General features: G+C 37.1%; 1 protein-coding gene across 38 annotated transcripts in view; it reads left to right on the top strand.

Annotated features, from left to right (window-relative positions):
• The window catches only part of sorbs1 (sorbin and SH3 domain containing 1), a 184,850-nt gene that overhangs the window by 110,692 nt on the left and 55,677 nt on the right, over positions 1-18,481 (top strand). For 24 of the 38 annotated variants that reach the window (XM_088635589.1, XM_088635592.1, XM_088635591.1 and 21 more), the window contains 9 exons: positions 3,401-3,465; positions 4,840-4,914; positions 7,632-7,727; positions 10,110-10,235; positions 11,763-11,789; positions 11,886-12,004; positions 13,190-13,918; positions 14,452-14,811; positions 17,102-17,249. In XM_088635589.1, coding sequence (XP_088491715.1) covers positions 3,447-3,465; positions 4,840-4,914; positions 7,632-7,727; positions 10,110-10,235; positions 11,763-11,789; positions 11,886-12,004; positions 13,190-13,918; positions 14,452-14,811; positions 17,102-17,249 — 1,699 coding nt within the window. In that variant the 5' untranslated portion in view covers positions 3,401-3,446. The remainder of the gene's footprint in view (positions 1-3,400; positions 3,466-4,839; positions 4,915-7,631; positions 7,728-10,109; positions 10,236-11,762; positions 11,790-11,885; positions 12,005-13,189; positions 13,919-14,451; positions 14,812-17,101; positions 17,250-18,481) is intronic. The other 14 variants (XM_088635596.1, XM_088635597.1, XM_088635601.1 and 11 more) reach the window with 7 other exon arrangements.

The raw sequence follows: 18,481 nt of genomic DNA, 5'->3' as shown, positions 1-18,481 counted from the left end.
GAATTTATTATTGAAGACAAATTTTCCACGCCATTTAGGGAAGGGTGTCACGGGCTTCAGTGGAACATTATGTGCCAGAGGAGAGACCACAGTAAGAGCCTGCATACAGTACGTAGGTCCTTGTGCTGCTGTCTGGCTGAACAGCAGCAGCAGTAACTGTATCGTCATTGGTGAGAGGTTCTGGTCAGAATACTGGTCCCCTCCTATGTATCTTGTTCACAATTCTATTTCCTTGCTGCCAGGCCGAGTTTTTTCTTCCACCCCAGGAGAGGCACAGCAACAATATTTCTGTCCTAAACAAAGTATCATTAGCGACAAATGAATTGAATGTAATTGTATGTTGCTAATGTAAAAGCTCCCTAGGTGCTACAGTATTTCTGTAAAATGTATTTCACAGAGTTTGGTTTCATTTTTATATTTCAGGTTTGTTAAAAAGAATCTAAAATCTAGAAAGGTCTAGAAACATCTTCCTTTGTATCCCTATCTTCACCTCATGACCAAAGCCAGAATAAATTTTACCAAAACAGTTTAGCTATCGAGACAGATTTCTGTTTTGGTTCCATTTTTCTGTTTAGTTTATCATTAGAATAAAAAGGGTATGTGGGATACCAATCACACTTTTGGAAACTGCTGTTTAAACCTTGGCTCAGTGTGCTGCTTTTTGTGGTATTGACATAACACTGATACTTAAAGGAAGTCAGTTTCTGAAGTAATAATGAAAAATTGAAATAAAAACAAAGTATTGAATTTTAGGAATAAATGTGTTCTTCTTAAATACGTGGCACAGGCTTGGGAGGCTCCCAGTATAAAACAAAATGATCTGGCCAGATGTAGTGAATTATTCACAGGTGCATTGTAGAGTTATTTTAATGAAAGCTAATAGTGTTGATGGGTATATAGCAAAGATGGGTACAGGAAGGTTTCCCACAAGTTATTTTTACATTATTGATTTTCATCTGAATTTATACAACAAACCTTACACAATCAACAGTATCTCACCATTATTTAATACCAGGCCAATAATCTATTATTGCTTATACCATGTGATCTGCTGCATAATGCTTTGCTTTTTGATACTACTGTACATTATGATGCTACTGTACTTTTTCATACTACTCTACTACTGTACCAGCAGCCAAATCACCCTGCAACTCACAACTGGCAACCCACTGAAGCTCAGTGGGTGTGAGCCTGGTCAGTACCTGGATGGGAGACCTCCTGGGAAAAACTAAGGTTGCTGCTGGAAGAGGTGTTAGTGGGGCCAGCAGGGGGCGCTCACCCTGTGGTCCATGCGTGTCCTAATGCCCCAGTATAGTGATGGGGACACTATACTGTAAACAGGCGCTGTCCTTTGGATGAGACGTAAAACCAAGGTCCTAACTCTCTGTGGTCATTAAAAATCCCAGGGCGTTTCTCGAAAAGAGTAGGGGTGTAACCCCTGCGTCCTGGCCAAATTTCCCATTGGCCCTTACCAATCATGGCCTCCTAATAATCCCCCTCTATGAATTGGCTTCATTACTCTGCTCTCCTCCCCACTGATAGCTGATGTGTGTTGAGCGTTCTGGCGCACTATACAGTAGCTGCCGCCGCATCATCCAGGTGGATGCTGCACATTGGTGGTGGTGGAGGGGAGCCCCATTACCTGTGAAGCGATTTGAGTGTAGTGTCTAGAAAAGCGCTATATAAGTGTAAGCAATTATTATTATTATTATTATTAGTAGTAGTAGTAGTATTATTAGTATTATTATTAGTAGTATTATTATTATTACTACAAGGATACAGATTGTTTAGGATAGGTCACTGAACAAGAGGAGGTGGTTTTCAAACCAGGGACTCTTGTTCTAACATTAGCATACTACACTAGTAGTACTAGTGAAACTGCTTTGTTAACCTTTATATCATATGTATCTGTTATTAATGTTAACAGCACATTTTAAAATACAGTATTAATAGAGCTGCGCTACATTAGTATTGACAGTGGCAGCCACCAATCTCAAATTAGTTTGATCACCTGCACAGAAACATAGAAAAATAATATGTACATTTAAATATTTCATTAAAATAAAATAGTCATTCTTACCAATTAAAAGTGTCAATACATTATGTTTATTACAGCATGTCAAAAATGTATGTACCCTTCGGAATAATAAGATTAAATTCATGGTAAATAGGACTAGAAAAACTGCTTCAATGTTCTACAGATTTAGTTATTTTTCAAACTGTTGACATTACTAAAACAACAGAAAAGAAAATTCAGTAAAGATGGAAATTTATCATTGTCTTTGAAAAAGTGCCAGTAAAAATGAGATTGTAGAAGTGTTTAATTTATTCACTAAGACAACTACAGTGTGGAATAAAACTCAATACATTTTTAAAACATTCTTGTCTTTATTCTTAATGTAGGAGAAGTTCATAAGTATTATTCAGATAAAGTATAAGGTTTTGGTGTACTTGCTAGAATGCAAAGCTTTTTTCTGTTTGGATTCACGTATTGTTTTTTATCTTAATGAGACACCCTGGTACAACATCAGCTTTAATGTTAATGCGTATCACTCTTGCTTCAGTATTTCCATACATTGTACTGAATGTACTGTAGTTCTTTGTGGTTCATTAGATACTCAAGCTCTGCCTAAGTAAAACAGTGACAGTCTGTAAAAGACAGCAAAAAAATCAGGCATAATATATAGTTTTTAGAGCAACTTGAACTGCAGTGCACAAAGAAATAAGTGAAAAATAAGAAGATCTTTTTATGTTGCAGACAAGGTTAAATAGTTCATAAATTGTTTAAGGATGTTTAGAGAAAAGCTGCTTAATAGAAATATAACTACAGTGGAGTCTGCAATGAGTGGAAAGCTTGTCCAAAACATCCCAATTTGTGCTATAAATTGTTATTGGAGCTTGTTTACAGAATGAGTAGGGAGCAAGCTTTAAAACATTTACCTGGCACCTGCTTCCTTTCTGAAGGCAAAAAAATATCTTAAATCATTTCCCACCATAGCCTGTAGCAATTTAGTACACTTGAAAAGTACAATGACTACACAAATTCATAGGCTGACTAGTATGACTAGAAAATGTATTAAAGTATTGAAAACCCTGAAACAAGCCGAGGTCAAGCCAGATTATTATTTCTGACTCAGCAAAAAACAGTTAAAAGGGACTCTGTAAAATCTGCAAATGTGTGTAAAATTGAAGCAAGTTCTCCTTTCCCAAGGTGATAAGCATGTACAGTATGGAGAAAATGTGAAACCTGTCTTTTGAAGTCTGTCATCTTTCATAAAACTATATGACTCATTCCTTGAGATATGTTAGACATGTTACCCATAACCAAAGGGGCAAAGTTTGTCAAATAGACTGAGAACGTGTACTTGTGAAATTAAAACATTCTTTTTTTGTCTTGCAGGGAGAACCAGACGGTAGATGTACACAGGCCCAGCTCCTCCATCACCATGAGCACAGGTACAGTAGGTCATTCCCTCAGCTGTGTGGCAGAATTCATGATTATGTTGAAATCTTTTGAGAGTGTGGATGAATCAACTTCTCTTCATTCCAAAATAAATTTCCCTTATTGGTTAGCCTCTTTGGTCACTAGGGGCAGTGTGTTCTTTTCACAGTACCAGAATGAATGAATAGGATGTGAACAGGATTTGCAATATTTCTGATAAAGACACTTTTACAACCCAAAACAATTGCAATCACTCAAACTTTTTTAAAGTATTCTCATTAAAAAATGCAAATTAAATAATTCAATCCCAGGAGATCTTGACTCCTGTTAACGCTGACTCTATCTTTGCAGTTATTTATGTATATAACCAAACAAAATTCAGCAGTAAATTATCTTATCTTCACAGATCATGTGAATATTTGGGAACTTGATAACTTCTGTGAAATTTCTATCATATAATCACTGAGTTGTCTGCCTTAATCTCTCATTACTGGAGCTCTCACCCTGTCATTGGAATTAATAGTCCATTCTACGTGATATTCAGTATTTTGTTATTAAGACGCCTTTACATTTATCGATGTAATTGAACCAATTTTAAACAGATATGTCAATAAACTTTATTTTTTCCTCTAGTATATATGTACAGGAACCTGCTTGTACCATTTAAGAAACAAAATGATTTGCTTTTTTTTGCAAATCTTAAAATAATAATAATATACACTGGTTGTCATCCCTTAGGGTCCTAAAGCAATTTACATCTACAGTAAGAGTTCCTGCACCACTGAAATGTGGCATCTCCCATGATAAAAAGAAAGAACGTGAGATAAAAAACAAATAGGCCTGACTTTTGTTTTGTTTCAAGAGAAAACATTAATTATTTTTTCAACTGTTAAAAGAGCTAAAACAGAGCAGTTTAGGAAATACTCAAGTAAGGCAAGTACAAGGAGTACAAGAAACCCTATGGTTCACTATGGCCAATGGATCCATGGGTTCAAAAAGAAAATTAAGGACAAGACATTTTTTTTCCCCCAGAAAATCCTTATACCTGTCATTGTTAACATAAATTACCCCATCTAGGAACAACCATGAGGTTCCTCGTGGTATACTGCTGGTGATTTTTTTTTGTCCTCAGTAGTATTTGTAGCTTTCATTTGTTGATTAGTATACTGTAGGCTGGCCCTTCTCATCAGCTAAAAGAGCATACTGGTTTGTTTCACTCCACAATAGCCCTATGATAACACATTATGTAATGCTTTTGGCTAAAGCCTCTGAATGAACGAATATCAGGAAATAAATGGTTGGCACCGATTCCCCATGATCTAATCCTGCATGACCACTGTCTGTGATCTTTATCCCGGGAATGAATGTTTTCCACAAACTGTGATTTCCTCTTCTAGAAGGCGAGATTACCATCTCAGAAGCAGTTGTAAATGGGCTATCGTCACCCCCCACTGTTCATGAGCAGGAGAGGGGTGAGTCAAATGTTTTTTTAATCAATAATACCACAAATATGCTTTATATTCCTAGAAGTACCACTTAATTACAGAGTCCTGGTATGTAAGATGAGAACTCCCTACAAAAGAGTGAAAGCATTCAGGTTTACTATAGTATAGTACTTTTTCAACTGTGGTATAAGTAAGAGCTTTCTGCATGACCCTCTGTGGCAAGTCTTGATGTAAAAAGGCATCCTGTTAGCTGTGGAGCAAGTAATAGGTTTATTCCATGGTGAATAGAGAAGAAAGAAAACACAACGTTTCGGCCCTGGAGCCTTCTTCATGCCTTCTTCTTCGACTATTATTTTTCAGCTTGCTTTTGGCTTGCAATTTATTTATTTCAATGTAAATGTATAGTCACTTTCATATAGCTGGATTTGTATTAAATTATCTCATTATGGGAAATTTGTTTGGTCAAGCTATTGTTAGATTCTTGTTCTTTTCTTATAGGTTACTGTGCAAACAATCATTTTGTTAAAAATAGATCTTGAATTCCACTAATTAAAAAAACACATGAAAATGTCACTGTAACATTTAAGAAAAATTGAGTGAATTCTAAATAATAAAATCGCTAAATAGTGTTTAAGTTAGTGTATAGAAATGGTACTATTACGGCTTTTGCTTTGTGCACTTTGGCTGTCTAACCTTTTTTGTTTTGTTGGTTTGTTCTTAACTTCTTGTTTTTCATTTTCAAATTCTCTGCTTAATCCTGAGATCAGAAGTGCTTTGTAACATGAGATTTTCTTTGATTTTGGAGTCATCATATTTCACCTGCACTTTCACAGCACAGCATCCTCATTTCTACGTGGTGTCTTATGCAGAATGTATTTGCCTTTGTTTTGGATAATATGCTTGTTGTGCAAAATTTAAAATTTCCTTTAAATGAAGTGCCATTTATGTCGACTGGAAGCCCTGTTATTTTTATCTGGGGAGATGTGGTCAAATAAAGGAATTTCATTTGATACATAGAACTACCCACACACATTTAGACAACTATGTTAACACAATAGTGAGATGGAATAAACACTAACATATAAAATTTCAATATTACTAGTAAAGGTATGTGTTTGGTTATTATCTAGAAGGCTAAATGTTTAATTGCTAACTAATATTAACTGCAGTCACTGGTGATCCAAAGATTGCTGGCTAGTGGAATTGTGTGAATGTAGATTGGAATTGTGTGAAAGTGAGTGTAGAATACAGTGATTTATAGAATTTGATTAAACAGCGCCACCAAATGGAAGACAAAGGAAATAAGTCTCCCCTTCATTTTCTTGAGTCAGGAGAATAATCATCATTAAAACTGCTGTACAGTGTAATTATACTATACGATGTGCTTAAATGTTGATTTGGAGAGAAATGGAAGTGTATTCTTTAATGTTACAGTGCAGTGTACATTTAAGGTGTTAAATGGTTTTGTCTTGAAATGAAGCTACATCATTTTATGAGAGTATAAATGTTCTTGTTTTCTTATTATAGAAAGTAAATTAATTTAAAGAAAAAAAAACACCTTAAATGTACAGTCTACAAGAGTCATACTGAGTAACATTAACAATAACTTCAGTTGATAAATTCTCCTTGAAAAGACATCTAATTGGCTTTGGTCCATACTGCATTCTGATAAACAGCGGAAAAAAATTCTGGTCGCTAGGAAAAATAACATCCATAGCAAGGGTAATGATATTAAGTTTCTGGGCTGCATTGTTTTCTATCCTTTCCTTTATTTTGAATTTGTAATTATCTGTTAGCAGATGTAGAATTTCCCAAGTCCGGCATTCCATATAAAATGTACATTAACACATTACACGTTCATCAACCAAACAGCTGTCCTTTCAAACGGAGGGTTTACAGAGCTTTGAAAAATAAAAGTACAGGTGTTTAAATTCAGGGTTTGCATTATCCTGAACACATTGAACTGTGAACTACATTACATGGTCTTTGATTTAGTTCATTCAACAGCTAAGGCAGAACTGATGGTAACACAGAGATGCTTTAGAGAGATCAGAAGATTTGAGAATAGAGAGATGAGAAGATTATAGGTGATTTTTTTGCAGAATTGGATTCATAGTCAAATTCTGTCCGTGACAGGTGTTTATGTAGAAGATAAATCCTGTTAATATTGTTTTTAATTAAGAACTAAAACCTGTTTGTCATGCAGACTTAGTTTGTATACGTTATTGGGAAAAAAAAAGAAATGGTGAGTTCAGGTCATACTTCAGAATATATTAACAGAGCACTTAGAAGCAGGACAATAAACTTAAGTGCTGAGGCTGGCCAGACCGCCTAGCATCTGTCACATTTTAATTTACAATGTCACTCACATTCTTGTTATGTGGGAGAAATAAAGATATGTGATGCACCTTCCTTGATGATGCTGATAAGTCCTGTAGAAAGCCCTGGAAATTCACTATAAAATTCTGGGTTTAATGAATGGTACAGTGAGTGAACTCTGATTTAGGTCAATGCATGAAATCTTACTGATAGTGTACTGAAAGCATGTCTTTCTGACAATCTTAATATTTTTTCTTAAATTTGTATTTGTTCTGTTGTCTTAAAACCTCCTGCTCTACACTCCTTCTTCCCTTAAGCACTTTTTCCTCTGCTCACGTCTGCTCTGAAATGCAGCCCCACAGCATGCTTTGGGTTTGTTGTCTTTCTGCACACTGTTTGCATAGTCTACACTTTTGTGTTTGCAGCCGTGGAAGGCCCTTTGCGTGCACGTGCTATCTCTGCCGTTAAAATAATCCCAGTGAAGAAGGTGAAAAGCTCTCCTGACCTAATGCGGGTGACAGGTACCCTTTTAAAACCCTCCATTGACCTTCCATAATGGGTCATGCTTCATTGCCATTATATGGACACCGCATGTTGTAACCATCTAATCTTTCCATCTTTAAACTCTCACCTCTGTGCTGCAACTAAATAATTAATCTCCGGTGTCATATTTTAATATTTCAGAGAAATGGAAGAAATGTAACTTGTGCAACTTGAGTGCAAAATTCAATGTTTTATAGATAACTACAGTATGATATCTTGATATTGGGTCAGTTTCAGAATTGGTACTGTATGTGTTTTGTACAAAAGAAATTAGTAATGTGCTTATTTGGTGGAGTTTTAAAGTTTATATTATATTGGCAATTTTTTGGGATAGTTTAGTCACTCGGTCATCCGAGCAGACAGCCTGAATTGAGTGCTAAGTACCTCTCTTTAAGTGAGTGACCCTGGCTAACTGTTCATGTCAATCAAGGCAGTAGAAAAGGGGATTAGTTTATGTCTGGCAGATCATTTGACTGTTTTGAAAGATATAGATGTGCAGTTTGACATCCCTTGCTACCAGAGCTGTAGCCTTACAGTATGTCATAAATATAAAGCTTAGTCTCTTTTTGCTTTTACATCTCCTTTGTGAGCCTGGCTGTACAAAAAGCAGCATTTGGTTCTAAACAGTACTAAAAGGGGAAATACTTTTTTTTATCTTGGACCTCTAGAATAGGACAAATCTGGAATAATTCTGAAAACAAACCTCCATGTAAAGGTGAAATAGTTTTTCCCTTTTCCTAGTATTGTGCACAAATATATGTACAGTACTTGTTTTGGATTCACTAAATCCATTCATGGGTACTATTTATGCAGTGGCTTGCAAAGTGTTTGCAAAGATTCAAGATGGTTTTAGAACAGTTGTGTTCTATAATCATTAAAAATATTTTTAAAAAACATAATAATAGTAAGATTTTAAGTAATTAGAATAGTCATGGGGAAGGTGGTGTGTGCTGGGGATAAGAACTGGATTGTTGCAAAGCAGCCAAAAGGAAAAGACTGCCTGGTAAGATTGCTTATCAGCTGTTTCGTACACCTTTACTAGAGGGCTTGCACATGGCACTGTCCTCCTCTTAGCACTCCACTACACCAACAGTCAACACAAGGCAAAGGTCTCTGTGCTGGGCATCACTGAATATGACTTCTTCCCCTTGGCAGAATTTTTTTAGTTTTACAAAATATTAAGCATCATACAAGCACTTAGTAGTGGTATGTGAAGATAGTATTTGTTGTGCATATAGCACTGTTTTGAACAATTGAAAGGGTAGGGTCGTATTTCTTATTGGAAGAAATATATATTTAAATTGTTTCCCAACATGCTGGAAAATGCTGTGGCTTTGTGTTTTTGAGCTTCATTCAGTTATTTAGTGAATAGTGACTTTTTATTCCATGTGTGACAAAAGGACTTGAATAATGTGGCAAAACAGAAAACAATGGTCATAACTAACTTCTTGTGTAAGTTTTTCCATTTACTAAAATAACCCAGGTCAGGAAATTATAGTAGAATAGTGTCTGTTATAGTATTATGATTACGTTATGTGACATAGTTGTAATTTCTTAATAATAGTGAAACAAATTGTGTGACTGTGAAGTAGACTTCATGTTTTTTTGGATACATTTAAGACCCAACTTTATTTAACTTTGTTATAACTTTATTTTTATGAAGTCAATAAGTGGGTCATACAAAATGTACAAGATCCAATTGTGCAAGATTAAATGTAGTTTGACAGTGTCTTGGACATTTACAACAAATGCAGATAGTAAAGAAAGAAAATAGGACAAATGCTGTTATCAAAGCAAGTGTTTTAAAGACAGAACCACTTGCTTTCATTTTAATAAATAAAATATTTTTATGTTTTGTAAAGAAGAGGGGCACTTTTTAAAGTTTGTATTTTGTACATTTTCTGGTAGGTCTTACATCATACATCATTTGTATGGGAATAGCTAGAGAGGTCTCTCGCACCTGTTGAAGAGGGCACTTAGTGTTACACAGAGATCTGAAACAGCTGGCAAACCATAAGACACTGGTTCTGCACTGATATTCATCCTCATGACATTTGTGTGCATGTGGCAAACCATTTCTGATGTGGTTGTTGCAGAAACGCTCCAATAACAGAAACATCTCAGACACTATAGTTTGGAACACAGAACAGATGAGTGAAATTTGAAAAATATTTTGAAAGACATAATTATATAGGGTAGCTTTTATTGCTTGATAAGGTGGCTGTTATTTCAAATCCAAAGATACTAAAACTAAGTGACCCACTGTGCTCACAGCTGTGATTTCTTACCGTGAAAAACACAATTTCGATGATACATTTTCACAGGAAAAAAGTACTTACAGATTATTTTCTGCCCCTCAGAAACAGATCCTTCCAAAGTGTGCTCAGGGAAAGGCGCTGTGACTCTCCGAGCTTCCAGTGCGCACGGTGACCTACAGACAAGCAGTAGCCCTCAGCCAGGCTCGGAGATCCATGATGCCCCACAGAGTAAGAGCCCTCTCCAGGCATACAGTATTTATCACACTGTAGAATCTCAGTTTTAATGAATTTATCTTTACTTACTTGTGAAATCTTTACAAACAGATTTACAGAGCTATTGGTGGCTATGGTCTATGTCTATATTTACATCAATGTCTTCAACTTGATGGATTGTTTAACATAATTTGTGATGAAAGATTGTATCAGAAAGTGGACAAAGGCAGATTTGTTCTTGCCAGTGTACATTATTTGTTGAGAAAATGATAGAAATGATTGAATATGTGAGACCAAAAAGAAAGATGTGCAATATCATAGTTAGACCTCGCTATATTAAACCTTTTTAAACCTGTGTTAAGCCTGTATTAAACCTGCTGCAACCAATGACCATGAGAGTCTGGCTTTTCTGTATTTTAAAAGAACTAAAGTTGACTGCAGCAGTTTTTATAAGGCTCACAAATGTAACACTATTAAATGCAGAGTTTAGTATGGATAGGCGGGAAAAGTCTAAACCATTTATCATGGAAACCATTTATCATTTAAGAAAAGGTAAGGTGCTGTGTTACAAAATGGGATTGAAGTGGGCTGTTATGAAACACAATGAACAAAAGGGTTCATTTTAGTCGAAACTTTTCTTAGGTACTTGAAATTGGCCAACATACAGTTTTGAAAGGCAAGAGAAGGGACAAAATACAACTAACTCTTTATCAAGCTTTTACTATTGCAGTGAATTTCAAGCATTTCACTCCATGTTTACTACTTGTTTTATTCAGACTGTAGTTTCTTTTGCATGAAGATTCTTTGAAATATTCTCCTTCTGCTGTTGGAGTAATACAAATTAATAACTAAGTAATAATTCAATAAATTGAAATAGAAAACACAATTTTATATGTGATTTAAATTTCTGGAAGGCATTATTGTAATGATTGATAACCTACAAAATACAGCTCTTGATATTTGCAGTACTGAGGTATTAACTCTGACAAAATGATCTGACAATTACACATTTCTCAGTGGTCCTCAAATAATAACATAGATTAATTATCTGTGTTAATTTTTATTCAACTTTCAGTCTTCCAGAAGTGCTTTGCTATGGTCACGTATATGTTAATAATGTCAAACACTTTTTGTTGTTCTGATTGACTCATAGTGCTATTTGGAACCTGGAATCTGAATGCACAGTTATTTGTGGCATTCAGTGGGAATGTGGCCATGGTTCTTTTAGCGATGCCTTAATTGTTGCTGTGCCTTCATGAATAAAGGGAGCAGTGGAACAATCGTTCTCCACATTGCACTGAATGCGGGCCTTGTTGTGTTTACAAAGTTCACAGATTGGGAGGGCATCTTGTTTGGTGCTGGTTTCTATGGTAATTAGTGGCGCTGTCAGTTCAAGCCCTTACAGAAAGCATTCTGTCTGTAATAGAGTGCCCTGACTCTTTGCTGTGTGTGGTACAGACTAGTGACTTGTTCTTTTTGAAAGTAACAGTTTATTTCTCCCCTCTTTATTCTGGTTCAACACTTGCTGTGGAAAACAAACAGGTCCTGAGCCAAAAGACCCAGGAACAGGTACTTTTTTTTCTACTCAACTTGCTTTTGAATTTTGGGTCATTCTGTTGGGATGCTCAGGTCCTCCTTTAATTTGCATGTTATGACCTCTGACAGATGGTTGGAAAACTCAGTCCTTTGCTGACCCTAATGGAGATACCAGCACTTCCTTGGCTGCTAAGGGCTATCGCAGTGTCAGACCTAATCTGCTTTCAGACAGCAAGACACAGTCACAGGTGAGTTCTTCCACTTAACTGCAGCAATGTTTTAAAGATGTGGCATTGAAACGTATACGTGTTAGTTTTGCCAAAAAAGGGAAGACGATACTTGAAATTGTCACTACTCGTTAAGGTTAGTTGAAAGTTAAATAGTGCCAGTTAGTGTATTCAGTTTACTTGCAATCAAATATTAATGTAGAAGGAGGAGTCCTGCAGGATCATTTTAACAAATGAGCTCTGTAAGCTCTTTTTATTTCTTACAAATTTCAGCACAAATGTGATGTGTGTTTAACCATTTTGTGTGATACTTGAAACTTTGTGGAATAATTTAAACAAATACTGTACTTAGCTGATGGACATGAAGACAGAAATGTGTTTGAGATTTGGATTTCTCAATAAAAATAATACCTAGTTCTAGTGTATAGAAATCCACAAGCAAATATTCAGTGTTTTAGAGTAATTCCTTTTTGAGAAAATTCAATGAGAAAATCTACAAATGTAAACACATACGTTGAGAAATCCTTTTAAATTCCTTTTTACACTGGTAATGTTTATAAGTTGTTCTATTTTATGCAATGTAAAATGTCTTGTATAAATTAATGCAACAATTCGGTGCTAATGTAAGTAGGAATTGTCAAGAATGTTTTTTAACAGTTGAATATTCAACTGTAACAAACAGGTTGAATATGCTTCATTTGGGAGAAGGTAACAAAATCCATTAAAATTGACCTGGGCTAATTTGCTCCTTCGAAAGGGAAAAAAGCTGAACGGTTACACAAATAATTCAAATTGTTCTATAATGTCCTTGATAAAATGCACTTAAGTGCATTTACCATTTACTTTTTAAGCAAATGTATCCTCATTAGTATTATTGAGCTGCTAGAAAGTACATAAGGGGGGGAAAAACTTACAGTAAAATATTGTGAAAAAATAGAGCTCCAGAATCACCTTATGCATAACGCTTTGCAAAAATGAATAAAGTTCCGTTAATTTTATTTTCTGATAGGAGAATATTATTATTAATCATTTTCTTTTTTATTCAATTGTTTGAAATACTGTACAAACATAACAAAAATAAAATGTAATTTTCTAGTAGTTTTAATGATATAGAAGTCATCTCTCTGAACAATGATGCAACTCGTTTGTGTTCTACTCTTTTTTTTTCTACGTGGTTTTGTATTCTGTGTGGTTTGTTCTCCTAAGAAAATACCCCCTGTTCCACCTCTCCCGAAAGAACAGAGCTTTGCATGGCGTTTCACACCTATTCAGGGAGTCTCTCACCTTAACCCTGCGTCAGCTACAGACCGCTTGTATATGAGTTACCCAAAACCTTTTGTGCCTACAGCGCCTTCTTCTGGCAGCAGTGGGCAGTGTTTTTCCCAGTCACAGGTCCCAACACCCAATGAGCGCTCTGTGTCTTTAGCTCCTCAAGCAATGTCACTGGCCACCACAAAGAGCAGTCCCTCTGTGTTACAAATGCATGCTGGCCAGACCGCAGGACAAGCTACACCTACCCAGTCAGCCACACAGGCAGAAAGTGTTTCAGGGAAGACAGCAGAGAAAAAAATCAGCAGTCTTTATGTGGCTTGTTTATCTAACAGCACATGCTCACCTGCACCTAAGTCTCCAGTAAGTGTGCCCATAGCGGTGCAAGTCTTCCCTGAGTCCTCCACATGCTCAGAGCCTTCTGCCACTGCTGTGTGCCACCGCACGGATGACAGCCAGTCACCCCCACCTCCTATCCCCCCAAGACCTTTCTACCCAAAAGGCCCAGGGAGCTTCAGCCCTCAAAGAGACTCCTTCAAGACCAACCATCCGCCGCTACCAGACCACGGTGGTGTTGCCAAAGTAGATAGTCACGGCATAAAATGGCCGGGGATGTACTGGTCAGATGGGCCCTCGCAGTCCACACGAGCAAAGGGATCCAGCATGGTACTCTACTCCTCTGACTTCTCTAGTGCTACTTGCTAATACTTTCCTAATATTTCTTCTAGCCTTTTAACTTTTGTTTTTTTTAATTGAAGTAACAAAAAAAAACAGTTTCTGAGGTTGCAGTATTTTCTTTTTTTTTCTTGGCTTGCAACACAAACAGCCAGTTGTCTGAGAAAGTGCTGAGCTGAGGGAGACAGCTCAGGAAATGATTTCTGTTGTGTGGAATGGGTTTCTCAAGGTGTTCAGTGATGAATATGTGAATGACTCTTTTCAGCACTACATACTTCGTGATGCATTCTGTCGTTACAAAGAGTGTTTGTGTATGGGAAACTGAGATCTCAAAGCAACAACTAAATTTCAAGATGCATAGCATTTATAAAAACACATACCTCGGTATGTGCAGTACATACAAAATACAAAGATGGGGGTGTAACTAATGTTACAGATCACATAGGTTTTTTTTAGCCTCAATCCATGGACAGCTATCCAGCTTACTCGCCCTAACAGCGTACTAAGGCCCTTATCTCCTGCAGGACGATTCTCCTTTCCTTGTTCTGCCTGAAGTCCAACTAGTACCCTTGGACCAGGCTGGGAGTGCTGCACGACGAAAGGGCAGCCCATGCCCTCCACTGCCACCTCTTGTCCCCGCTGGCCAGGACAGCACCTTTCTCGAACCTGCTGGAGCACTGACCTTGCCAACACTGGACGATTTTATACCTCCTCACCTGCAGAGGGGAGCAGCTCGCGTCGCACCTCCTGTTATCGACACCCCTTCCCCGACTAACCTGCCACCTTCACCTCCAGCCCTCCCATCGGCACCGTCCCCGGCTCCCCTCCCCGTACAGGCCGCTGAGCCTGCCGCCACTCCTGTCATCTGCTCCGGAGCACCTACAGTAAGACAAGTGTGCCACTTCCTTCCTGCCCGAGTGGCAGTGCACAGATGTATCCTATTTTTTTTTTCTGGTCTTGATCTTATAGAAGCCTGCCTCAAACCCTTCAAACTAAAAGCCTGCCTTCAAACAGAAAACAACTTCACCGCATGAAAACTATTTTTCGTTCCTTTTTTTAGTGTCAAACAGCTTTTACATGTTCAAAAAGAGCAAATACGTCACCTCTTTTCAGGGAGCATTGACTTCTCAGCACTTTCTAACTGTATAAAATCCACTCTTCACCCGTGCAGAGTATGCTCCATTTGGTATTTTAGAGTTGACACTGGTGTCCTATGGCTTATCTACTGTGCTGTCATTCTGTGGTATGGACACAGAAAAAAATATTCTAAAACCTGAAGCCTTTTCAGTTTTGATTTACCTAAAAGTATTGTAAATATAGTATGTATAGTTGTACATATAAATACTGAAACATTCTTGCTTGGTATTAAAACTGTTAGACTATTTTTATAACTTTTTCATGGGCAATATTGATTTGTTTTTTCAGGCTGGTAGTACCTTTTTTTTTTTTATTAGCAGGACTACCAAAAATAGAGGGTCCAGTGAGAGTGGATTTTTTGCATTTAGTACAGTATATCCCTTTCTTTAAAGTCTCCTGTTTTGCACTTCTTATTTGTGGCTATATGCAGTGGAAACCCTGGCGTCTCAAGCCAACTGAAAGACAATTTAACATGGCCGGACCCACTTAAACAAAAACTAACCTGTCTTGTTTGACTTTCAATGCTGATGAGGACTAATTGCAAGAGCTTGTGGAGCTGCAAGCTGATGGGAATGACAGCCAGGAAAGCCCCGCTTTCTCATATCTATTAACAGGTCCTCATGTGGCCTTTCTATCATCTGTTTAATTTCTTCTTTTCCTGCTCAGCCACAGCAAGCCCGTTTTGCATATATGTGGCTGTGTTGGCGTCGCCTTGTCCCATGTACTCTCTGGCTGCAATGTTAAACCTGTGCTCCTTCTCCCTTACGCTGTCAGCTGCAGTAATCAAGTTTCGATGTGGCCTGCATAAGAGCTGTACGTTTTGAGTACCTGCTGTGACAGGAATCCAGGCAGGCAGTCAGGCTGTCTGTGACATGCTCCCTCATACCATTCAGCTTGGCGCATACGGATGTTGTCTTCGTTTCCATTTTCCTATGAGCCAGAAAAGTATTTAAATAGTTCTAGTCTTTTGTTATTAGTGGCTGTGTGGGTACGGTTCTGAAAATAAAAAAAAGGGTGCATTGTTTATTTTGAATATGTTATTGGTAGAACGCTAGAGAAAGAAATGTCTGTTCTCAATCCATTTTCCCTCTAGGCTGTCCCACTTCTGTCATCTGGTGTATACTTACTGTAGGTACTTCTATCAGCTGTAGGTCAAACTCAAGAGTGATTTTACTTCACTTTTCAGGAGCACATGCAAAAGTGCATATAAACCAATAGAATCATTTTTTAAAGTTGTTACCGATACAGTTTTGAGGCATCTTTGCTTCTATGTCCCTATTGTTGGTGTTCCTGATGCAAGAAAGAAAGAAGCACACAAAAGTAATCTTGAAACTCTTGACTTCTAACTTATGTTTATAAAGTCTTTAAATCACACTCTTGTCCTGGCCAAATATATTTTTTGTACAGTGCAATGTCATTCACTGTCATCAGGAAATATTTACAATCAAGAGGGAGGGTGTTCAGCTGCCATAACAGACTTGGAAAGGAGACTTATTTATTAATGTTTTTTTTAAGTATGATGGCCATCTGTGTAGAATCTAGTACAGTATATTGAATGATAATGGGACACGAGAGTGCATGGATGGATACACTTACAGACATATAAAACAAAGTTTTCTTATGTAATTATTAAAAGCTAAGAATATAAAAGATAAATGCTTCACTGTTGGGATCCTTTCATGTTGGAAACCATGCTCCCCTTCTTGCATAAATAAGAAAATCAGGAAATAAATGATAAATTAGTCCGTGACTGGCAGCTTTTAGATTTTCCTGTCTGACCCCCCTGTTTGCTGATGTCATTGAGTCTGACAGTGTTGCAGTGGGGAAAGGATTTATCCTGTCTCAGTGCTCCTTGTGTTATCAGAATTTTGTTTCTGGTTATGTGTAATTTGCAGAAATAATGGAAAAGATTCCCGTGTGTAGAAAGGAATAGATTCAAAGGCCGAACTGTCAGGGAAGGTTACCCAAGTTCTGTGGAGGCAGACAGGCATCCTTCATGTGACTCCCTGATATCTGACTTTGTATTAATCTCTTAAGGTGTTGCAGCCTGTGAGCACCGACGTCTCTCCGCCCGCTCCCCAGTCCGATCCACACAGCTTTTTTCCATCAGCAGGCAGGCCCTCCTCTGGCTATCCTTCCACTACAATTGTCAACCCAACAATAGTGCTTTTACAGCATAACCGAGGTAAGAAGTGCAGCGGCTTAGTTACAGTGCAAAGTTGTGCCTGAACAATGTCATTTCCAGTAACACTTGAAATAAAAATTAAAGGATTAGGTTTTTTCACTTGAATCAAAAGAACCTTGTAAAAAATGTATGGAAAGAGGGCAGAAAATTAACTGGCACTGCTCAGATTCTGTGTTCTCTTGCAGTAAATGCATAATGTTATGTTTTGCATAATATATTAAATCAAATCATTTTGTTTTTTTTGTGTTTTATGCACCTTTATGCACATTTGCTCAACACCTTAAGATTACTAACCTAAAAACATGTTCTCACAATGATGGTGCTAAAGCCTGATGTTTTCTGTTCTTGAGCATATGCACTCTGGGTGAAATGCATTTTTCCTTAAATAGTAATATTTGGTGTTCATGTTTGCTTCCTGGTTTGGTATATGTGTTTCGTTTTTTATTTAAAAGCTGTATTAAAAGGAGCTGTCACAAAACAGTATACATGTACTCAGATAAGTATCAGAAAAAAATGCATTTTATTTATCAATAATTTATCAATCAGAGCAACAGATCTGAGCAATTTAATTTGGAATAGAGTGATGAGAATATACTGAATTTCCACCCTTTTCAATTGATTGATTAATGGCAGAATGTGAAAATGTGACAAATTAGTATTTCCTTTGAAATACAGTATGGCAATAAAATATAGTTCTGTTTCTTAAAAGGGAATGGCTTTCAACCTTTTGAGGAGTAATGAGTAGGCGCCTTTGTATATTTAGGGCAGATCTAACACAAATCAGGAGACTGTACTGGACGATCCAGTATACATACAGTAGTTGCACTGTAAATTACTATGTAAAGATTAATGTGTTTCCTTTGCAATTGAACCTCTAGACTGTTACAAAGCCAAATCTAGAAAATGTAGGTTATATGTTCCAAATTTCTTATGCAATGCAGAGAAGTACACTGGGACTGTTTTCTAGAAAAAGGAAAAATATCCTAACTCCAAAAGAACAGAACTGCAATCACTGCATGAAATTTAGCTTGGTCATCTTCCAGATCTTTCTAAATGTTTTCAAAGTTTGCTGCATGCTATTTTGAATAGTGACTTTTTGAAAAGAAAATTACTGAGGCAGTCAGAGGACAACTATTTCACATGTGACTTTTGCTGGACTGAAACCCACAGTAATGGTGTTGACAGAATATAACAGGTATCCAACACATCTTTTGTCTTTGCTGTTCTGAGCT

The sequence above is a fragment of the Lepisosteus platostomus genome, chromosome 6 (assembly GCF_059453375.1).
Source record: "Lepisosteus platostomus isolate fLepPlt1 chromosome 6, fLepPlt1.hap1, whole genome shotgun sequence".
Classification (NCBI taxonomy): domain Eukaryota; kingdom Metazoa; phylum Chordata; class Actinopteri; order Semionotiformes; family Lepisosteidae; genus Lepisosteus; species Lepisosteus platostomus.
The sequence above is the reverse complement of the archived record's forward strand: the minus strand, read 5'-3'. Positions and strand labels throughout refer to the sequence as shown.